The sequence below is a fragment of the Numenius arquata genome, chromosome 9, assembly GCF_964106895.1.
Source record: "Numenius arquata chromosome 9, bNumArq3.hap1.1, whole genome shotgun sequence".
NCBI classification, from domain to species: Eukaryota; Metazoa; Chordata; class Aves; order Charadriiformes; family Scolopacidae; genus Numenius; species Numenius arquata.
The window spans coordinates 33,521,592-33,546,722 of NC_133584.1; the positions used below are offsets into that span (position 1 = coordinate 33,521,592).

At 37.2% G+C, this 25,131-nt stretch overlaps 1 protein-coding gene across 1 annotated transcript in view; it reads left to right on the forward strand.

Annotated features, from left to right (window-relative positions):
* EYS (eyes shut homolog) overlaps positions 1–25,131 on the forward strand; it is an 895,325-nt gene that overhangs the window by 602,901 nt on the left and 267,293 nt on the right. Inside the window, exons 34-35 of the mRNA XM_074153627.1 lie at positions 1,208–1,299; positions 17,416–17,566. Coding sequence (XP_074009728.1) covers positions 1,208–1,299; positions 17,416–17,566 — 243 coding nt within the window. The remainder of the gene's footprint in view (positions 1–1,207; positions 1,300–17,415; positions 17,567–25,131) is intronic.

Below are 25,131 nucleotides of genomic sequence, written 5' to 3' on the forward strand. Positions count from 1 at the left end.
GATAAACTGAATAGGAATACATTTGTATATAAGCATTAAGGGGTAAAGTGTGTAACCCAGTGTATCTTTACCTTTGGCAAATTATTCCTTCTTTTCTGAGGAAGAGATGAAGCTTAAGCTTTATGAAGAGATGGGCAGATATCAAAGAGGCTATAAAAAGGTAGTAAAATAGAAGTTACTTTTCTTATAATGAATCTACAATTTTCCTGTTAAAAATTTTGAAAAGTTTGGCTGTAATTATATTCTTCTACAAGGATTGTGAAATTACTGTCAGGAAAAGCATATTTAAGTTATATTTGTCTTCATGTTTAAAGAACATGATCATACTAAAAAGATATAAATTGCAGATAAACACACACAAAAAAAAAGAGAAAATAACCTTTTACTTTTTTTTTTTTTTTTTAATATTGTGATTTACTGTGTTTTATTGTGTTGTGATTATCTTTATCCAGAACAAATGAGATTAGTCAGGGGCAGGAAGTTATCCAAGGTTTAGAAAAAAGTTGACTGCTTTAAGTCCATCTAACTTGCATTCGTGGCAAAGTAATGATGCAGAAAAATATTTTTCTAACATATCATAAGCACCATAAGATATGAAAGTACTTTAATTGACAAAAATCTATTCAAAGATCCCAGTGTGCCATGTTAAAACTAATTGAATTCACTTAATCATTCACAAAGCCGGTCAATTAAATGTAGATTTAAAGCCCAATGAACAAATGGTTCTAAGCTCACAATCAAGCTACAATTACAAGTAGACAAACCATGAAATCAAGTGCTTGTTCACATTAGTATAGGAAATTAAATGGTGTTCCAAATTTCTAAAGCCTGCATGCTACATTACGTGTTTGGAAGTGTAAGGAGGCCATAAAATGGTAAGTAAAATTCACCCGTGGCCAATGTTAATTTCAGCTAGGCTGCAGATGGTCAACTTCTTTGCAAATCAGGCCCATATTATCTGATTGTACAATCCACAAAGATTAAAGCATTTTCAGGCAGGCTAGGAAGCATATATGTGTGCTTGTGTATTTCTGCTACATTAGAGTCCCTGATCCAGATCTTTAATGAAACATTAGTTTTCCTTGACACACATGATATGCCTCAGGTTTTTATGAAACCATTTGTTATTTTTAAATTTAAGTTTCTAAGCCTATAACTGTTTAATTATTAGAAATTATGTAATAAAAGCATCTTTCCCACTCTGTAGTTCCAGTTTTTATGCGATGAAGCAGGAGAAGTCAAAAACATCACTGCTACTGCTAGAGTGGATGATGGCCACTGGTATAAAGTGCAAATTAGGTAAGTTTTATATTTTACTGTTGTCTGTGTTTATAATTGCTTCAAAGATCATCTAGGTTGGATAGTTAGTAAACTGCAATGATATTATATCTCATTAGCTATGAGTGATACCTAAACATGTGCAATAAAATCATGTGATGGCAGTGTGGACGGCAGCACGTCCTTGGGACACATCCATATGTTTAAAACTATAGTTCAGTTGGACTATGCTCATCACATCACTGATGTGCTTAATGGATATAAATTTATTCTCATTGAAATCATGCGTTAGGACAAACATGAACATTCAGGCAGGGAAGCTACCGTTTAGTAGGTCCAAGCTACTTACTCCAGGAAATAGTTGAATTTCCAACAATGAGAGTGTGACTAATAGAAAAATCTTAGAAAATAGATAGGCAGGCAGAAGCAGCACCATGACTTTTGTTGCTATCACTGACTTGCAACTCATGAAAGGATATATTACTCCTGTAAGACCAACAATACTTGCAACTGAAGGAGGATAAAATGAAAGAAAAATGATGTAGGTAGTAGGTTTTCTATTTTCTTTGTTTACAGATTATGTTTGTTTCCTGTCATGGCAATGTACTGGGGAAGGCAAATGTATGTTTTTGAATAATATATACATGCATCATCATAAGAATCCACAAGAAGGCTGACTGAAGCAATTATACTTGGAAATCTTACAGCAATCAAAGAGGGGGGAAAAAAGCACCTAGTGTTGTCTGGGAATAGAAAACCAAACTGCAGCAGGCCATGTAATCACACTCATTGGTGACTCCCTTGTACTGTGAATCTGAACAAAGCAATTCTGACCTACCACATTATGACCTACTAAAATAAACTGTACTTGATTTTGACATAATTACAACTGTGCTTCAAAAAAAAGAAAAGGCAGAAAAATGAGTGTGGTTTTGGTTTAGTTGAGAACTGCTCTAGAACAGCTGCCTAAACACGGTTTAGACACCAGTTACAGATTACCAGGGTGTGCTAATCTTATTACTAAATTAAACTGAGAATCTGGATCAGCAATAAAAAGTGGATCCTTTTCAAATACTTGTGAAAAAAAGATTCTTTGCACAGAGGCAATGGTGACCTGTGTATATTTTGTTTTGGGTTTTTTTTAACCAAGCAAATGTACATAGATGTATCTATAGACTGAATGTCTGTGCTGTAGGAATCCATAGCCTTTTAAGAACTTGGAAGGGAAAGTCTTAATTTCATTTTATGGGAGAATTTGGCATGAGAGCTCTCCAGGTGCTTAGTTCCTACTAGACAGATTAAAATAGGTCCAAGTCCTCTAGTCCAGAATGAAGAGAGCTAGCTGTCTGCTTGTCTCTCAGGAGTAAATGACAAAAAAAATAAAATTGTGGAGGAGTACAGAAGGATCTGTCGTGGTTTCCGCCAAATTTACCAAAACCAGATTGACAGGTGGCCCTTCACCCCCTCCTCGCCCCAAAAGAGAGGAGAGGAAGAGATAAGGAGATTTACGAGTTTAGAATGAACTAAACTACCTTAACGAAGAATTAATATTAAAATCAAAATAAAGAAGAAAATAATGAAATAGATACAATATATACAAAACCGTATCAAGCTCCCAGGATGACAGTCACGTCACCGGCAGGCACTGGGGAAGTTCCAGACTGGACTCAGCGACGGATGGGAACTGGATTCCAGCTCTGGAGTCAGGAACACACGGATCGGGATCAAAGGCAGATGGACAGACAGAGTCCCCTCCGGACGTCGGCCATCGTAGGAAGGGGGCTGACCCTTTGATCCCTCAGCTTTTATACTGAGCACGGGGCAGATGGGATGGAATACCCTGTTGGTCAGGTTTGGGTCACCTGTCCTGTCCACTCCTCCCCACTGATGTGACCCCTCTATGTTTTTTCCGCTTCCGACCCTCCAATGGGGCAAATAATGAAATGGGCTGACCTTGGTTGTTATAGCAATAAGTATAAGCAGGAGCCTCTCTGCATACCGTTCCTTGGCATGGAGCACAAACATTGGTCTTATCATTCTGAGAACGAGCAGTTTTCTCCACAATATGCCGTTAATTTCAGAGAGTTAGAAGAGGCCTAGCTACAATGTAAAATTACTAAACAGAAAGCTGGTTCTGTTTTACTTCAAACTGGGACAGTAACAAAAGCCTTTTAGTGAAATAAGCTTTTTATAGCCATATGTGTCCAAATGTAGCACCTTTGCAGGGCAACTACAACTGGACCCTTAGTTCCTGTGGGAAACTGTAGTGGTGATTGTATCCCTTACATTGCGCCTTGCTGCGTCAGATGTGGCAGTGAGTAGTAGTGAGAAGGACAACACTTCGTTGCTGCATTTCAGCTATCATTGCTGTCCTATTTTTTTTTCCAACATGGTAAACCAGGCCCAAGCTCCAGACCACACGGTAAGACATGGCAAACTAATGCAAGGAGTAAAAGCCAGTAATTCACTGCAGTTGTGCTTATCACCCAAAAAGGGAATAACATAAAAACAAAGCATGCTAATGTACACTAAAAGCAAGTGTAAGCACCTCTCTGATTGGGAAGCAATAGAAGACATCTCTATGACACTGATAAAAGGGGGATTCTCTAGGACCTTGAGTAACACAGGCAGTTCTGTTTATTTCTCTGCTTATGACTCCCTCTCTATTTCAAAATAGAGAAAGTAGAATTAGAATTCTTTTTAGAGACAAGATATAAAGATGATAAAGGCATTAAGCAGCTTCTGTATGAACAGTGACTAAATAATCAAGGACTCTGCAAGTCCACTAAAGACAACTGAGGGAAAATACCAAAGAAGTCTGAAAAATCCCAAATGACGCAGAGAAAGTGGATAAGGACAGGAGACATAAAATTTTTAGTCTGTTAGCTAGTTTAATCCATTAGAATTCTATTGTTAGTCCTTTGTTGTTCAAGAAAAATTTAGGATTCTGAAGACAACATTAGTGCCTGAACTCTCAGTACTGTAGCAACTTCAAAGAAAATATCCTTTCCCCTGGTGCTGGAGCATTAAAACTGCCATGTCGTTGACATTACTCAGGGATGCATTAGCTACTATGATGTGAGTGCACCTATTTTATGCATTTTCCCCCAACTCCATGGAGCAGAAAATAACTTGAATCTATAAATCAGACTATGTCAATAGCTGGAAAAAAAACCAACGCGATTTCTATTTCTGGTGTTCCTTTTGAGCCTAAAAAGGAATGAAGGAAAAGTCAGGCCAAAACTGCCACAGCAGTATTAGAAATTTGTCCTTTTCTTGGTCCACTGGGCTCCATTCCAACAATTGTGTCAGCACTACTAATAATAGTGTCTTAGTTTCATTGATTAAATAAAAAACATTTTTGCTTTACTTTTAATCTCAGATCACAATTGTCAATTGCTTTAACAAATCTATCAACTTATAAATTGATTATACAGTAGATGTCACCAATGCAACTTCTTTCTTTGAAATAAGCCTATCCACTTTGAACTTCTTTTTCAATCGACCGTGACCATGAAGATTAGAAAACTGGTGTAGATGCTCCCTCGGTCCAGAAACCAACTGCAAAATGTGGCAATTTGCTTTTTTAAAGACTGTGTTATTCTTCTCCTTTAACTCATAATGTTTGTAATTTGAAGTTTGCACTAGTTAACTATAGGACTTTTGGTGATTGATTGTCTTGTTTCTGAGACGTAGATGTTTTCTGATTCCTCTAGTCAGAAAAAGATCTTTCTAATCATGCCATAATGCAACATATGCTCACTCTGGAGCTTGTATATTGCTTGGTTTTGATAGCTTTTTATGAAGGCCTGAGATAATCCATATGGTGCAAAATATGCTGTATTTATTATCCTTCAGAATATGCTACAAAGCTCAGATTTTCCCTAGGGCTTTCAAGCAGGTAAGATAAACAGATGATAGATAAAGTGGTTAGAAAAAGCTGCAGATGCTTCTCTGTTTGGTTTTACTTTTACTTTTGTTTTAAATTCCTATTTTTATTTTATCACAAAGGTGATCGCCTTGATTTTTAACATAACAGCATATACATGAAGAGGTCATCCATCTGTTCTTTCATGTACTATGTAAATGCCATATACTCTACTTAATGAAAACATGCTTAATGGGCCATCTCCTTAAAAAACAGTGTAAACCACAAGATATTAATAGCAATGGCTGCTGCTTAATTAGAGTAGACACATATTCAATATTTACATAGTGCTGTTAAGAAGTGTATTCTTAGTATAAGATAACTTTACGCTCTTTTCATTTTCTGGGCCTCTCCCAAGGAAGCTGTCAATGGACTTGCACCAGCTGCAAGACATTTATTGAACTACTTGGACATACCCAGGGTTAAGCCTGATTTATATTTATTACCAATACAAATTATTTAGGAAGTTGTTGGACCTCTAAACTGGCCACTGATAGGGTCCTCACAAACATCCTTTCCTAGCTATGGATGTGTTGGTCTTTTATTCAGTCCCTCCTAAAGTGCCTGGTGCAAAACTAGGAGTGTATGAAATACAACACAAGTGCAGATTTATCTCATAATTTCTGATTTTTGTATAATCTGAAACTTTTCCCAGCTCAATGGTCTCACTTGGAAAAAGTCCAGTTTATTACATTTAGTCCAATTTATTTATGATTTATTAACACTGGTAATAAAATGACATTTCTTGTTTCCTAAATTTGACTGTATCTTGATTCTTAATTAGGTTATATCTACTACTTACTGTCCAGTATCCATTGCAGAGAGGCTAAGTGAATGAAAACAAACTGATTTGAGAATATAGTTTAGATGTAAAGGCATTTTTATTTAAAACAGAACAAAAACTATGGAAACTTGAAATACTTATAGTAATGTCAAGACCCGGATTTGTAAAGTGCAAAACAGGAAAGAATTGATCATGAAGTATCAAGAAAATTGGAAGGATTCTTTTGTGTTTCAGCTTGGGTTTTTTGGACAGAGATAAAGAAATTTAACTTATGGTGACTATAGATAAACAGAAAGAAGGGAAGAAAAAAAGAAAAGAAAAGGGTATTCTGGAATAGATCTGAAAAGAAAAAGATACTGACTTTGCAACAATAAAGAATGGCTATTGGCACAAGTAGCTTAAAAAGTGGAAAATTAACTTCTAGGTGCTGAAGACTTTTGTTACATGGTGACACTATTACTGCGCACTACCAGAGCCTGACAGTGCCCCAGAAAGAGCAATACTGCATTGAAGCAAGAGAATCATGGGAGATCCTGATTTATGAACTGTGAGATTATCAATCAAATCAAATATGAAATCAAAAAATACTAAATAGAGGGAAAGTTTAGAGATCTTGCTAGTCAGAATATATCTTTATGTGTTTTCCAGTTCATTCTGAGCATTACATTTAGAGAGAGTTAATTTTATTTTAATCTTTTCACAGATAAGTGGAAGGGGAGCTGGGCTAATAACATTCCCTCCTGTGACTAATTTTATTCATTACTTTATCTCATAAATACTTCATGATTTAAAAGTAGATTAATGTATCTTTCTATTTGGAGGTCAAGTGTTAAAAAAAATGGTGATGCTTTTTAAGAATAAGCGTTCAATCAATAATGGTTTTCAGATTATACTATTTTTTTTGTCCAAGAACATAAACCTCCTTTTTTAATGACAGAGCAGTATGGAAATAATGACTTTGTAGCTGCTAGAGAGGAAGAGTGATGTAAATACAAATACAGCATCTCACTAAAAATCTTCATTACAGTTAAACAATAATAAACTTAGATAAAAAAATTGGTCTATATATAGGCTGAATACTGAGGATGTATTTATGATACCTGCTGCTGAAGAAATATTAAGGAAAGTGATAGGCAAACAATTAAGTTATACTTTCCCAGTTTGCTTTGTGAGTAAGCATTGATTTTGGTTGCTGAAGATTATTTTTGTGTACAAATACCAGAAATTAGTTTCATATACAGTGTATCAATGTATTTTTCTTCTATTAATCTTAAGTATTTTAAAGTACCAGTTAGTTTAAATTATATTTTTTTTCTGAAAAGAGAACGTATTCCTTGAAGTGCCATTATTGTGAAAAACAAAACCATATTTTTATTTCTAGATTTGCAAATGGTTAATTTTTTCCTTACAATTGCCTTTCTCTGTCTTCAGTAGAAAAAGTAAAGAAACAACATGCCCTCTCTTACTGACTGCTGCATATCACTTAATTCCATAACTTTTAGACATACTGTCTCAACAATTTATGTATTTGCTAGAGGCTTTTCCTCAGGACATGTCCTTAGCTGGCTCTCTGTTTAAGCATATTTAAATCCTGTTCTATCCCATGTGATCTATAGTGTAACTTTTAACTCCATTCTTCACATTATTAATTTCTCAGACTGTTCATAATTTTATTCTCAGAATAGCCTAAATTGATAATTTTAAAAACAAATTAGTTACATTGACTGACATTTTATACATTTGAAATAATTTTCCTTATAAAAAGTAATAGTACATAACGATATTCTGTTTCTGAATGTTTTTTATTTGAAAAGCAGACCTAATATATAAAATGCACACAATCCAGTAGTTTCTTTTATACACTTAAATGTGCTGAGCCCTTTGACTTCCTGAACAAAGTGATTTTAAGTTCTCATGTTTTCACGTGATGTCAATATATTGTATACAATATATGCATATTAATGAAGAGTAAATACACCAGATACCCCTGTTTTTAGGGAAAAAAAACAGTGTCAGAGAGAATATTTCATAGAACTTATTTTCCCCTCTATGGATGAGCACATTACATCATTTGAACACTACCATTTTTATCTCAGCTAAAATTTCTAAAATTTGTGGGGTTTAGAGTTTCAGGCCAGAAGGGACCACTCATTTGATCACCAAGGGACCACTAGGTTGACCTCTTCTATGTCATAAATGATCAGTATTTTGTTCAGAAAGCCACAGACTTCAGTTAAATCAAACCCTTCCATTTCTTAAATATTTTCCTAAGATATGTTTTACTATGGTCACCTCTTCCTAAAGCTACACTATTGGTGAGGAATTTATCTATCCAAATAATTCTGGCTGGCAAACCCCCGCCAGTATTTCAGGGAAAAGCTGAAAATAAAAGCTGGGTAAGAATTCCTTTCTGACCCTGCTAACCCTGTCTCTCAGATATGTGACCCTGACTGTGTGAACAAGCAGTGGCAGCCATCTGAGAGGTGTAATTCACTCTCACCTCAAGGCTTTTTTTACCTGCAAGATATCCTTTCACCATGAAACTCGTGCTCTGCTATTTGAACGATGTCCCAGGGAATGGAGAAACAAAAATAATTAGCCAGTTCTGCACTGGAAGAAAAATGCTGTTAGGCACTGCACGTTGCATCCAGAAGCCCGAAGGCAAAAGTTTTATGAAAATCGTTGTGCTGAGGCAGATGTGAGGCAGCATGAGTATTTGAAAGATGATGCAAGCTGTCCTTTTCTCACTGAAGAAAGAGGGATACGCGGGGAGGGAGACAAGCAGTATAGCTGTCTTGTTTATTCAGACAGCGCTGCGTGAACACTGCACACTCTAACTCCCACTTAGTAAGAAGGAAGCTGTGTTTCTGCCTTATCCCACATGATTCCCTTGCAGACAGAGTCATCTGGAGGCGGGGAGATTGCTCCTCTCCTGAAAGCAAATGAGCTTTGTCTTCCTGAAGGACAGGATGGAGCTTGCAGAGAGCCTGCAGCAACAGCGCAGTCTGGAAAAATCCTGAAAAAAAAAAAAAAAAAAAAAAACAAAAAAGGCAAAAAAAAAGGCAAAAAAAAGCAGAGTCTGCCTGCTGTAGGAAGCCAGCATTAAGGTGAGACTTGTAAGATCATGGAAGGAAGGAGATTTTGTTCAGGACCAACAGTATATAGTAAAGAATTTATTCAAGTTAGAGAATAAATTTGCTTTTGAGCCTTTTATTTAATCTATCACGCTTATTCTACATTTTGATTATTTTAAAAGTTACCCTCTAAAAATCTGTTTATCTTGTACTCTAATTAAAGTCTGCTTTAAAGAGGGAGCTCCTTTTATGTCTTTTTGGAGATGACGTTTCAACAAAAGGGGAACAATTCAGAGTTCCTTGAAGGGGACTTTTGGCATCAGGAAGACTTGGTTGTTTTTTCCATGTTCAAGCTGCTTTGTTTTCCCTCTCTCCTTTTTTTTTTTTTTTTAATCAGGCTGCTGGCTCATGTGGTCAGAGCTGTTATAGAGAACTGATCCAGATTAAAATATATACTTTTTTTGTTTGTTTTCAGCTGAATGATTTCCTTAATGCAAATTGCTGTGTGAAGAAGGGAGGAAGAACATATGAATGCCCATAGAATAAAGGCTGGAATTTAGTCCTTTACCTAAATTGCTAGTCAAACCATATCTATAGATGCATAAGAAATGACAGTGAGATGATCCAGGCTCCACCATATCTACTGTATATATTCACAGTCCTCCACTTTCTGAATTTCTCTAAAATGTTAGCTTAAAGCTTGTCTTAAAATGAGCATTTTAACTTTCTTTCAGAAACAAGCTTTCTTTCTGAAACAAATCATGCTGTTATACTGCTGATGTTACATGAGCATAGTCCTTTTGAACATTGTATACTAAAGATCTCAGTTCTGCATTGCCAGACATGTCAGAATGCCCTTTGATATTCTGAAGTCTCTACAACAAGTGCTTTATTCATTCAACAAGAACTAAGATTTCACAGAGAAAGAAGCACTAGTGGAAATGGACAAAACCTAGAAATTATGACAGACAAATTTGGCATTAATATTTTCAGATCTTGCCATTAGTTTCCAGAAATTGAGACTAATGAAAGTAGACTTTCGTCTAGCATATCTATCCCAGTATGCAAAAAAAAACCTTCACTGATAAAATCTTCTAATTAAACAAAAGATTAAATCTACGTGCATTTGTTTGAAGCTAAATAATATTATTTTATTTTGCATCAATGCAATGTAACAAAATCATAGTTGGAATGAAAAAACCTTATGAAACTGAAACTCAATATGTTGTGCATGTTCTTTATATTCCACAAAGAGTGGCTACTTTTCATAAACTTCATATTAGAAGAGATGTGGTGGGTGCCCACCAAAGCCTCTCTATCACTCCCTCTCCTCAGCAGGACAGGGGAGAGAAGATATAACAAAAGGATCGTGGGTCAAGATAAAGACAGGGAGAGATCATTCACCAATTACTGTCATGGGCAAAACAGACTTGCCTTGGGGAAGTTAATCTAATTTATTACCAATCCAATCAGAGTAGGGTAATGAGAAATAAAAACTAAATCTTCAAACACTGTCTCCCCACCCATCTTTTCTTCCTGGGCTCAACTTCACTCCCAGTTTCTCTACCTCCTTCCCCCGAGTGGCACAGGGGACAGGGAACAGAGGTTGTGGTCAGTTCATCACATGTTGTTCCTGCTGCTCCGTCCTCCTCAGGAGGAGGACTCCTCATACTCATCCCCTGCATGGGGTCCCTCCGTGGGAAACAGTCCTCCATGAACTTCTCCAAAGTGAGTCCTTCCCACAGACTGCTGTTCCTCAAGAACTGCTCCATCATGGGTCCTTTCCACAGGGTGCAGTCCTTCATGAACAAACTGCTCAAGCATGGGTCCTTTCCACAGGGTGCAGTCCTTCATGAACAAACTGCTCAAGCATGGGTCCTCCACAGGGTCAAAAGGGAGCAGAAAACCTGCTCCAGCATGGGCTCCTCTCTCCATGGGTCCACAGGTCCTGCCAGCAGTATGGGCTTCCCATGGGGTCACAGCATCCTTTGGACATCTACCTGCTCTGGTGTGGGGTCCTCCATGGGCCGCAGGTGGATATCTGCTGCACTGCTAACCTCCACAGGCTGCAGAAGGACAGCCTGCATCACCATGGTCTTCACCACTAACTGCAGGAGAATCTCTGTTCTGGCGCCTGGACCACCTCCTCCTTTTTCACTTGGTGTCTGCAAAATTGTTTATGTCATGTGTTCTCACTCCTCTCTCTGACTGCAATTGCACAGTTTGGCTTTTTTCCCCCTTCTTAACTATGTTACCCAGAGGCGCTACCACCATCATTGATGGGCTCAGCCTTGGCCAGTGGCAGGTCCACCTTGGAGCTGGCTGGCATTGGGTCTATTGGACATGGGGAAGCTTCTAGCAGCTTCTCACAGAAGCCAACCTTGTAGCCTCCCTTCTACCAAAACCTTGCCACGCAAACAAAATACAAGAGAATAAGCAACTGCTTTTTTCTAACAATGTAATTGAATGCAATGGATTTAATTATACTAAATTGATCATAATAACAGTTAATAGCAATTTAATACCACAATTAGTTTGGTACAAACTGTTGTTTCACAGCCTCTTTAAGATAAAAGCTTAATTAGCTAGTCATGCAACATCTTGGGTACAAATCACATTCCACACCTTTTCAGAACTTTGCCATCAAAGGAGGCACTCAGGAGGTAAAATTTAGAATCATCAAAGAGACAAATCTGTGGTGTATAGTGAACTATTCTTGCCCAGGTTAGGTAACCAAATAAATACTAAAAAAGTTTCTGTCATTGCTGCTTTCTTTTACTTTGGATCTCAAAAGACCTCGTTAGTCTCGCTTCTAAGAATGAAAATCTTCTACTTGAACTTCTGAAGCAACTTATTGCAGGAGCAGAAATATAAAACCAGTAAGACTCTAATAATAGGCAACATTCCTAAAACTTTGTTCTCTATTTTTTTCTGAGGAACACCAAAGGGCGCTTATGGATGCTAAAGTGGGTTTAATGTTCTGTGGCTGCCTTGGCCCCATGTCACAAGCATAGAAATTATATTAAGAAGAACACAGACAGGGCACAGAGACCAGAAATGATGTTGGCCTGCAGAGTTCATGTAAATATGAATTCCCACTGTGTAACTATCTTCTTATTCAGTGCAGTCTTTCAGTTTCACCTGAAATAATATGTCAGTGTTGCAAGTCTAGATCCAACTCTAAACTCGCCACTGTCTGAATGCTTGAAGACAGCACTCTTATTCGGGCCAAGCTGTTCACTAAATCACACTTTATTTACATCTAGCTACATCAACTTGAAGTAAGTGCTTTTTTTTCTTTTTAAGTTTAATTTCTGTAAATAGCATTTAAAGTTACTACAACTTGAGCAGCAGGAAACTTGAATCTCTCCCAACTGCAGACAGATTTGGCCAGAGTCATAGTTTATTGTTTTTTCTCTATCTAAATCTATAGTAGTAAATAAAACTGAAATCTGAAGACTGTTTTCTGGACCTGAGGCCAACTGACAGGTCCCAGGTCTTGTCTATAAAATACTTATTGAAAAATAGGTTGGCAGCATTTAAACTAGCAATGATTCCTGAAGTGCATGTACCAGGGAACGTTTTCAGTTTCAGAACTGGAGGTGATAGCTAGCCTGGGTGGCAACTCTAACAGGAACTGTGATAACTTTATAAAAATATGGATGATTATGTGTCAGGACTTGAACTCACATTGCAGACCTTTTCAATTTAGTAATGTAACCTCTGTGAAATTAATAAGGGGGTAACATATTTATTCATTCCTTAGAACACAAAACAAAGATTATTTTTTCCTCCCTATTCTTAGAGCAATTTACATGATGCCTTGTAATTAGCTTCATTGTTCTTATTTATTTAGTTAAATCACTCTCTAATACCAGACTAAGAACTATGCTTCAGGTCCAGGAAATACGAGTCTGCTGTCAGAGGGAATGAGAAAAAAATTGACTCATTAGTCCATCTGCAACATGAAAGTGTGCATTACACGGTGTCTCAGTAGGGCACAGTCAGCACCAACAGATGTGATCAGTCTAAAATGATGCATTTTACTGCAGAGTGAAAATGTAATGACTCTGAGTGTAACTGGTATATTTTCTATCTAAATAAATCTACTGGGGGTACTTTCAGTACTTAAAGGGGGCTTATAGGAAAGATGGGGACAATCTTTTTAGCAGGGCCTGTTGGGAGAGGACAAAGGGTAATGGTTTTTGAACTAAAGAGGGTAGATTTAGATTAGATATAAGGAAGAAATTTTTTACTATGAGGGTGATGAAACACTGGAACAAGTTGCCCTGAGAGGTGGTAGATGCACCATTCCTGGAAACATTCAAGGTCAGGGCGGATGGGGCTCTGAGCAACATGATCTAGTTGAAGATGTCCCTGCTCATTGCAGGGGGGTTGGACTAGATGACCTTTAATGGTCCCTTCCAGCCCAAACTATTCTATAATTCTATGAATATGAGATTCTGACTTACACTTTAAATGTTATTACGATGGCGTTGTGGGTTTTTTTGCTACAGAAAAATGTTGCAGAATTGTAGAATCATAGGATAATTCAGACTAGAAGGGACCTCAGGAGGTCTGTAGTCCAAACTCCTGCTCAAAGAAGGCTTAGCCAAGGGGTCAGACCGGGCTGCTCAGGGCTTTTTTCGGTTGGGTTTTGAAAACCTCCAAGGGTGAAACCTGCTCACCCTCTCTGAGCAGAGAGGTTTAGATGTTTCAGTCTTAAAGTTGTCTCAAACTCCCTTGCAAAGCCTGAGGGTTTTTAAAAGCAGTACTGGGTCAAAATTGATCCTGCCTTTTAAATGTGCATAAAGAAAACGTAACTCTTAATTGTCTGTGACTCTAGGTCTATTGTTTTGTTGCAATTTTACAAAAATAAGCGTTCTGCTGCAAGAAGCAATATGAAACCAGAAAACTAAATGTAGTAGACACTGAGTGAAAACAGGAGGAGACAGGATTTTATTTTTTTAAAGCTAAGAAACCTGTTAAATAATAATTAAACAGTGAAAATGAAGTATTTTTCTCAGCTTTAATTAATCAATTGAAGTTGTCTTCAATAAAATTAGGGAACTTTGGGATTGTTTTCCACAATATCTAACAATAAGACTTCTATTTCTTGTAGTTCACAACTTATATTTGATATAGCTGTTTGCAAACCTACTTCTGTTTTTTTTAATAGACTGAATGCTAATTTTACATCCTAAATAGTTCAAGGGTAACTAGTGAATTGTTTATTGTTGTTAGCATAATCAGGTTCAAAGTGAAATTGCTAAAGATAGGTGAAAGTTTCAATCTTGTTTCTAGAACAAGAGATTTCCCCTTCTTATCAGGAAAACCAGATTAAAGAAGATTTACGCCCAGCAAGGCTGCACGGCGTGATTGACATTTAATACTTTATCTGGACAGCCCCCTTTCCCTCTTCCTCTTCCCCCATTTGTTTTATTACCTTTTTAGCATTTTATGATAATCCCAAACACATCAATTTAATCATCATTAACAAATGTCAGCAAGTGAGGACATTATGTAAAAGGATTTGGATTTCATGCAGACATTGTCATGTTTAGGTACTGTTATCCCAACAGTTATCAAATTATTATCTGACCTTTACATCCTTCCAACCTGCGAGGCATTAGGCAATGGATTTAATACTGTTTAGACAGAACTCATCTTCAGGTTATAATTAATAGGCCAGTATTCAATCATTACCTTTGTGTGAGTACAAATGAGGAATCTGTGAACTATTACTGCCGGGTTGGACTGAGGCACAATTACTGGCAGCTTACCCAGCAAAAGTGCTTGAGAGTTGCTGTTTGCATTTCCACACTTATAATTATGCAAAAAGCTCTGTCTTCTTACTTGACCTTTAAAGCACCCAATGTGCTGATTGTAGAAAAAGTATTTTAAACGCCTGATGGAAATTTCATAGAGTGTATATATGACCCAGTAATTGTATCATCAGGAAATGCTAAACAATAATGGTTTAAGGTTGTTATTCTAGTTCAGCCAGACCCTGCTAGATTCAATCAAGCACAATCAAAGGTGCATGGCTGACATTCTAACAAGCTTAGGGTGAAGGCAGCTCATAAATTGCATTAACTTGTTTTCTGACATAAAATACTGGGAATTAATTTCACAATATATTTATATATGCACAGAAAAATACCTCTGCATATCCATCATATAAGCTATTAAAGACAAGCTAACAACAAGCTAACAAATATGTCTGAAGATAACATGAAGAGGATTACATTTGTAAATAGGTTGCTTGTGGAATGGAAGTACATACATGGTCACACAACCAGTTACAGTGTTAGCATCTCTAAATGTGTAGAAGAAACAGTAATTAAAAAAAAAAGTAGTAGTTTGGGCAGATTTCCTTCATTTAACACATCTGTTAATTAGTTAAAAAAAATAAAAGATGCCTGTCAGTTCCCCTCCTGACTCTCTTCCACTCCAATCTTAAGATTTACATTGATTTAAAACAAGTCTGATTTAAAATATTTCAGAAAGATGGCTATCTTATTATTATACCTTTATTCATAAATATTATGTCCTTTATTCAGAAAGAGAAGAAATTTTAGATATTTAAAAATCAATATTTTTTTCCTTAGAACTCTCACCAAAGCTTTCTGCTGTAGACTTAATATATTCAAGATGTCACACTGGGTTCGAGCCTTAGGAAAAACTGCTTAATCATTGCAAACAGGGCTACCTAAGGATACATGCATGAGTTACACACATCATCAGCAAACTTCCTTTGTAAGCAAATAATGAAAGTGGTGTGCTGCAGAACCCTGTGTATGTGCTTAGACATACAACCGTTGCATGATATCTACAAAACATGGTAGGAAAACATTCCTTTCCTTGATTGCAGTTCTGGTTACATTTTTCTCCTCCTCTTTCTCATTCATGTTAGCTATTTAGCAAGTTTAAAAAAAAAAAAAAAAAAAGTAAAAAATGAGGTGAAAACAAAAAAATCCTCTGAACTGATTCCTTAGTTTATATTTAGTACATAGCATTAAAACCCCAATTTATTTTTCTTCTTTAATGTTGATTTTAACAACAAAACAAAAATTTATATTCTTCATCTGAAGTTATTTACCATAGGATGGACAGGCCATTTTGCTTGCAAAAAGTTTATAGCCTGTCTGTTAAAAGGCTAATACCATGTTTGCATATTTTTCTGAAAATAGCACAAAACCAGAATTATACAGAAAACACAGAGAACTGATTGTAAATGTTGCTAATGTTAAATCTCCACCCTCTCAGTTAAAAAAATTATAAAGACCTTAACAAATACTATCTGAGAAATCATTTATATGTCATTATCTGACAGAAGATAGCAAAGAAAACTCTTTCCATGCTCTTTTTGTAACTAATAAATTTCAGAAGCTAATTTTACATTATCAAAGATAAACTGAATTCCTACTTTACCTATAGCATCCTAGCTAAATTACAGACTGTTGCTTTTATGGTTTTGTTTGTTGTATGCTATTTTCACATAGGTTTGTTGTGGCACCTTTATTACAAAGGCACTTTTAAACATATGGCTGATTGAACTCTGATTTGTTTTGTGTGCAGAGAGAAAGATAGGCTGAAAAAAGTTCTTCTGCGAGAGACTTGTTTAGTTGTGGTATTTCTTCACGGTGCTTTCTTGCATGAAGACAAGAGTGCTTGCTGCCAGTTGGTTATCAGAATGTAAATGAGCTTCACATCATTAAAAAAAAAAATGAAGAAAACCAAATTGTTTACTTTGCACCTTCTGTTTATTGTTAACAATTTATGCATTCTGTTAAGAGCGACACCGTTAAGAGGGTATGTGGACAGGCCAGGGGACGTATGTATTAATTTCATGCCTACTATTACTGCCTTCAGTTTTAGGAATGATGCTTTTGAAGATAAATATTACAGATTATAGCATATCTGCACTCTCTAAAATGCAGTTTATTTTAAATTGCTTTTCCTGGTTATCTTTCTTTGTGATGAAAAAGAGGGATATTTAAAATATTTGAAGTCAATAGATGTCTTTTTTTTCAAATTACAAAGCCTTCTTGTTATTGTTAAAAACCGTCTTTTTATTCAGCCATTATTATACGCTTTGGGTTTTTTAGCAATTGCACTGCTCAGATTTACAATATGTCTTCATTTTAATAGAAGTTCAAACCCCAAAGACATGCCAATTTACAGCTTGTTAAACAGCTTCTTTTATGTTTATAGTCTTTAATGTAGAAACAGCTATTTACTTGACTTTCTTTCCTTGATGGTTTAGTAACAGCCTAATTAATTTTTCAGATAGACAGTAATGTAAACGATATATGGTTTAAAATGTGCCTATTTCTAAATTTATGCAGGCAAGACATGGTACCATGTGAAGCAGAAATGTCAATCCTGAGGATATCTGGAAAGACAAGTATAGCTAGAAATTTCTGGTTCAGTCCGTCTTGGCTTGAAACAGGATCCATATTTGTTGGTGGTTTGCCTCATCATTATGCATTTAAAGAGGTATTTTTTCTTATTTTTTATTTTTATTTATGATGTTTGCTATTTTGGGAGTGGCATATTGATAGGATATAACTGAAGAGATTTAAACTAAGCAAAAAATAAAAATGACGTACAGTTTTGTGAGGATTACATCTAAGGTATGAGCATGGTCCCTTGCAGAGTTCTCACAGAATCACGGAATCTTCATGGTTGGAAGGGACCTCTGAGATCATTGAGTCCAGTCATACACACACACACACACACACAAAAAAAAAAAAAAGAACACCAAACAAAAAACAAAACCACAAATCAAAACACCCAATCCAACAGTCTCGGGCACTAGAGCATGCCCTGAAGTGCCACGTCTACACATTTCTTAAACACCTCCAAGGATGGCGACTCCACCACCTCCCTGGGCAGGCTGTTCCAGGGCCTGACCACCCTCTCAGAAAAGTCATTCTTCCTGATATCTAATCTAAACCTCCCCTGCCACAACTTCAGACCATTTCCTCTGGTCCTGTCATCATTCCCTTGGGAGAAGAGGCCAACACCCACCTCTCTACATCCTCCTTTCAGGGAGTTGTAGAGGGCAATGAGGTCTCCCCTCAGCCTCCTCTTCTCCAAACTAAACATGCCCAGTTCCCTCAGCCTCTCCTCAGCTGGTACGTGGGACTCTGGTAAGTGGAGTAAACAGAAAAAGCATTCTGGCCTGAAGTTACGATCCGCCATAAGTAAGCAGAGTTAAGGAGCAAATATGATCAAGTTTAGAGGAGGTGCCCATTACCTCAAGTGGTATTTCTATAAAGATGTGAAAAGTATAACTTCACTGGGTTCCATAGCGAAAGAGGCTCTCTGCTTGCATCCTGTGCTGGCACAGGCAGCTGTGTGTGAAAATGAACCAAGGCAGGGCGTGTTAACCTGTGGAACCCCATTAATGAACGAGGGGTATGGTACAGGAGCTTGAATTTGTGGGGCCCTGTGTGCAGCCAGGGTAATGGCGTAGAAGTAATATGCAAAAGGGCTAGCACAGAGCTAGGGAAGAAGAGTACGCACTGGGTCATGCAGGGGGTTGGAGAGAAGTGGATCATTACAGAATTGTTGTTATGGAGGAATTTGGGGTAGAGAAGTCACAATAACAGACACACATTACTTCAGTGACTTCCAATCTAAATGTATATTTTTTTTAAAGCAGGATGAGCATAGGTAGTGATTTCTCCTCTAGTCTGTGACACTCGAACTCTTCACACTCATACAGACCAAAGTCCCAGCCCCTGTAATTCATTGAGACTGGTGCCGTACACCCAGGGGACACTCAGTCCAGCTCCTGGCAGCATGGCTCCTGTGCGAAGCAGTTCCCAGCTGGATCAGTCTTCTACATCTTGTCAGGTGTCTGAGAACGGAGTCCTCCTCTGCACTCAAGGGACTATTGTCATAACTATTTATAACTTTTTTAAAATTAAATTGTTGCTAATAGGCGCCAGTGACCTTGCTAGTCAGATAGCCCCAAGTCAGTCTCTGACTTTGCCCTTACCTAAAGCCAACCACTGTTGCTATCTGGATTATTTCACCCTCTAGTCTCATGTCCCAAATGTGTTACCAGAACGTAAAGCTGTTCACCATTACATAACAAAGATTTCCTATGAGTCTTTATTTGTTTCCCACAGAGTGGAATAAATTAAACTGTTAGCGCTGGGTTGGTGTAGTCCAGGTCTCATTTATCTCAGCAGTGATCTATGAATAGGTGTCACCCCACAACTCTAACTTTGCTTTCCCAGTGCACAGCAGAATCATGTAGTCAGAGATGGACACATGTAGTCCAGATTTCATTTTTTAAGACATACTTTTGGGTAGACTTCACCCTGTGACAATTGTTTTAACCTTTATATTTCTGTTCTGTTCTTTGGTAATTGAAGGTCATCTTACCATGAGGCAAATACAGTCATTTCAAGCACACATGCTTTTGATGCTGTTATTATAATGCAGCATTTCTAGATTGCTTTCACCTTATAATAAATTGTACAGTAACCAATGAAGCAACAATACTGTTGAAATCCAACTTAAAATTTCTTATGAGTAGGTGCTTTTAGGGTTGCAAAACACTCAGCCAAAAGTATACTTCTAAATACCACATACTGGCATTAAAAGAGTGCATCAAATAGTATTTGTAGTTATATAACTTTTCCCTTAATTCAAATGTTCATACACAAACTATCCATTCATCTAGAATATTTTATCCTATCAGTTGCATTTAAAATTTTATTTACTATAGAAATGCATCTTCAAGAAATTTTCTATAATAACAAGATAAAATAAAATTATATTTTCAGTGTTTAAATTACCTATCTTCTAGGAGCTAAAAGAAATGTTTCTGGGGTTACCCCAAAGAATTTATAGTGAAGGCTTAGAGAAGTTCAATGCATGGAGTGTATTTAGAAGCAGGTAGAGAAGCAATTTATTTGAGGATTATACATAATAATGTGTATATGAGAAGGAAGTTTGAGACGGTATATAGCTCTTCGTTAGCTAAAGGCAAAATAAAATCCAGAAAAATAGATTTCCCTTAGGTAAGTTAAAATAGCAATAAAACACAATGGTTTAAGGTTAATTTACTGATAAAACATTTTGCCTGTATGTGTTGGATTGTCATATCAAGATGGGGTTTCTTTCTTTAAGGATGTTTCCATTCAATAGATTATTCTACTCTTAACACCGGATTAATAGGTGAAATGTTATGGTACGTGCTTTTTCTTTAGATGAGGTAATAGGTGTGGGACATGTGCAAGTGCTCAAGCTGGTGATACTTAACCTCTGTTAGTACTTGGAAAGCATGTGTTCATCTAACTTCCCCAAAAGGTAAAAATCTTCGACTCTCACTTGCCTCTCTAGTGTTCCATGAAGATTTTGCAGTTCATTGCATTTTGTTTGAGATTACCTCAGCCTTTTATTTCACTTCTTTTTTTTTTGCTCCTTTGTGATTTTTGTGTTTATTTTGATCTTACTGTCTCACTTTGCTTAATTTTCACTTTTTTGTAGCTTTAGGCAAGTTTAGCTTTTCTTTGCTTCCCTGTCAAAGTCTGTTGGCTATGAGCCACATACAGTCTATAAAGGCTATATTTTTCCTTTTTGTCACAGAATGGAGAACCATCTGTCCAAGTTCTCTTTATGTGGGCTTTTCAATCCCAGCGGTAGGAAACCACTCCAGGAAGTTTCTTTCTCATCAGCTTTGACCCAGGCAGTCAGGCTTCTATTGTAAAACCTTCATCATCGCCAAAACAGAAAAGGTCTGTTTCTGACCTTCATCCTGCAGTTTGCTTCAAGGGAGATTTCTACTCCAGCTGAGACTAAGCTTTTTCTGGCAAATGCTCTCATCACTCTTGGAGTCAAGTCTGATAATGACCCTTGCGATACCCATAGTATCTGCCTAATAATACATTGTCTTGTTTCAGATGAGCTCCTTCTCTCACTGGAGTAGTTCACTCTGCTGTTGGCTCTGCTACCTTCCAATATTGTGGAAGTTGTAGAGAGCAGTGACTTCAGACCCTAGACTGCTTCCCTTTCTGTCTGACAGGAACTTGTAGCTGTCAGTGCCAGAAACTGTTGAGACAGGAGTTCCATATTACTGGAATTGGCTCATGCTACACTATTAATTTCTAGGTTAGATTCTTCTTCCTCTCTTTATGAGTGAAGTTTAATATGATCTGTCAATCTCTAAGAGTAAACTATTGTGTCCTCTGAAGATTTCCTATACTACAATTTCCTAATCAGGTATCAAGTGCCCATGCATTTTTTCCATATATTTATTTTTTGTCTGTATGTTTATTATTCGGTATTGCTTAGAGTCAGAGTACCCTCAACATGTAAGGCAAGGTGTAACAATTATTCTCTGCCTTTCAGTCTCAAAAAGTTGAATCTTTCTTCTCCAAAAATGAGAAGGGAATTACCTCCCTATGTTGACTGCTTTTCCTTTTGTTCTTTAATGCCGTTCTGTATAAAGGGTACCGTAAGGGGTAGCTTTTTACTCTTTCTTTAAAGGAGAAAATTGTTTCAGTCTTCCTTAAAGATTCGTTAGGAAACCATAGAGTCTTTCAGGAATTATTAAGAGAAGTTACTGTTTCTCTGTTTGTACTCATTGAGGTGTTTTGAGTCTGTTCTGAGCCTGATTGGCATTCTGCCTATTATATGCCATTTTGAATAGAAGTATCAATGAACAAAATCATAATAGTCCTAGACTGGAATGCTTGATAAGCACCAACTACGTATGTTTGCACTACCCAGGATAATAACAGACGGCACGCTATCAACAGAAGTTTGAATTTCCTTCCTAGACACTCTATACTGATTTACCTGGTTGCTGCCATGGCGTGGGAAGGCATTTCAGGAGAACAGATTACAGCCTTACCCTCAAGGCAGTGATATATTTAAAAGAACACCTGTGACATCTGCAGAAGCAATGCCATAATAACCAATATATTTCTTCACTAATCAGAAACTCTCGGACCTCCCAGATCTCTGTGCCTCATAGCAGTGGTTGGTGGAGAGAAACACTACTAACAGTAGAGCAAAATAAAGTTGTGGACTACTTAAGTAAACCGGACATAGAAAGTATCATGGGTCCAGATAGGATGCATACAAGCATGTGCCACTTGCTGATGCTATCACAAGGCCACCCTTCTATCACCTCTGAAAGACTTGAGCAATCAGAGGAGGTCCCAGATGACTGTTATGTTCATCTTCAGAAAGACGAAGGAGGAAGATCTGGGTAACCAAGGTCAGGTCAATGGCACAACTCAGTTCCTGAGACAATTGTAGAAACAAGTGAAGGACAAGCAAGTCAACAATCAGCATGAATTTACCAAAGGAAAACTCTGCCTGACCTGTATGATTACCTTCCATGTTGAGATGACTGGTTCTGTGGACAAAAGGAGAGCAGTGGATATTCCATACTTTTTTCCCCCAGACTCGGCTTCCTTCCCAGCTCCTCTGTCTCCTCCCCCCAAGTGGCACAGGGGGGTGGGGAATGGGGGCTGTGGTCATTCCATGTGGTCATTCACAGCTTGTTTCTGCCAAACCTGCCTCGTACACATCTACAGTTCTCTGATACTGTGTACCCACAGGCCAAAGATAGAAAAAGTATTTGCCTGGGTATGAATTCTGAAGGATCTGAAGACGTGGGTAGAAAATGAGATAACAGATAGCATGCTCTGAAACACCTTGGACAAATTCATCCAAGTTCAAGCACTGCAAACAGTTTCACTCACAGCAAGAAATTGGTTTTATGACTCTCTGTACACTGGCCTTTGCAAAGTTTAGTAGATTCATCTGACAGCATAGGAAGGCAGTGCTGAAGAGTCAGGAGAAAAGCTAAACTATAAATAGCTGGCTGGCAGACATCTCTCCCTGCTGTCTCTACACAGCAAAAACCCTCCCATTCAATTCTATGACAGCTTTGTTTATTACTTATTTTTAAATCATATCCTTTTTCTTCGTTAAAGAATGTGATGGGCATACTTCAGACGTGTCATATCTAAGAGACAGGTAAATGGCAAAATCGGTTAAACAGTTAACTAGTGTAATCTTTTTAAAACATTGGGGTTTTTAAGCTGTTTATGATAGCTGTTTGCTAAGAATTAAAAATCAACAACAGGACAATAGAAACCAAGTTACACACAGGAAAAAGACATTTTAAATCAGAAATTGAAAAAAAAATGTATTATTTCTGAAATCTCAAGACATGTCTCAGAATAATTAATTTCATGCTAGCTTTAGTATCATTAATTGTTTACAATAGCTTGTTCCTCTGCAGGGAAGATTGGTACACTCAAAGGGCAATTAAAGATTGTTTGCAAATACCTACAGCAACAGTTAATTGCAGTAATAGTGTTATTTCTGCTGCTGTAATTGCTCCAATAACTTATATTTCTAGACTTCATTGTATCTTAGTATTGAGAATGTGAAATGTCATTATATCTTCATATTCCTTTTTCAACATAAGCAGTTTTCTATAATTAAATTTTGCAAGTATTCAAACAGGGAAGTTTCAGAGGAAAGGAAGCTTCTGTATCAGGAGAAAAATCTTCTAAATAAAGTAAAGATAAAAGATTAAGTGGAGAGTATGCAAATATATATGCGGGCATTGGTATCCCCATGTTACCAATAGGGAAATGGCAAAAGATAATTGAGTGATATGCTCGGGATTGTTGTGTGTTAGTGTTGTAGCTAAGATGAGATGGAAATCATTATAGTACATCTGAAGCCCCTCAGTTAGACTACTAACCCAAAGCTGCGTTTTTTTGTGGGGGGAGCACATAAATACATAGGTATAAAATATACTGTGCATATATAAGAAAACATGTAGTTTTCCTATAAAAAAGACATAGTGTGATATCACAATCATATGATGCTATGAAAACACCCATTTGGTCTCAGAATATTCTCAGGTATTACCATATGTAGGTAAAAATGGTTTGAACATTTTAATAAAAGATTGCTGAATCGTATAAAATGACATTCTTTCTGTCCAATTAATGCAATGGCACTGAGTGAAGAAATAGACAATATAAAACAGGTGTTACAAAATACAGAATCAGGCCCTTAATTTGGAATGATCTGAAAGCAGCTTGCTGGACGTTACAGCTGCTGTGCTTCCACAGACTAAAGCAACAGTAATCCCTCTGTAGCTGTCTAGTTAGACATAGTTTACGATCCATTTCCCTTCCCAGAGCATTGCAAAGCAGTGGAAGAATTTAGTACAATCTGTACACAGTATTCAGGTTTGATTATCTGGCTTTCACCTATATCTGATGAAGCTGCAGGATGGGACTCTGACAGTAACTTTAACATAAGGATTTATAATATTATATTTACATGATGCTTTAACATCCTGCCACAGTAGTCATCGGATGTGAGCAAACTGCAGTGGTCCTGACATAGCTAATGCCCCCTGGGCTGCAGTGTTGAGTGTGAGAAGATTCCTGGAGAAGCCAACAATGGAAAAGGCATACAATCTTTCATGGAATGGCAAGGCATACTGGACTGTTACGTGGCTGCAACTGTTGGCTACAATGGTATAACCAAGAGCAGGTAGTTTGAAACCTTAGAGGGGCCAGTTCTCAAATCACCACAAATTTCCTGTTGGTCCACAGCACACCTGAAATTTTCATACATAATTATTACGAATCATATGATTTGTAAAAGCATTTCATTTTGACAGAATTTTGCTCCATATGCTCCATGAGTTTAAGCTGTAGCTCAGAAGAGAATAAGTGGGAGCTAGTTGCCAGGCTTTAGTCTTCACTCAAGGTACAGTGGAATACAAGTGCTTAGCTTGTAGTAGCTATGCACTAGAGTTTGAGATTCTGCTGTGATACAGAAAACAAAAGTGAACAGTGTTGATTTAGACTAGATAGAAGGAAGTAATTTTTTACAATGACTAGTGAAACAGTGGAACAGGTTGCCCAGGGAGTTGGTAGATGCCACATCCATGGAAACAATCAAGGTCAGGTTGGATGGAGCTCTGAGCAACCTGATCTAGTTGAAGAAGTCCCTGCTCCTTGCAGAGGAGCTCGACTAGATGACATTTCAAGTTT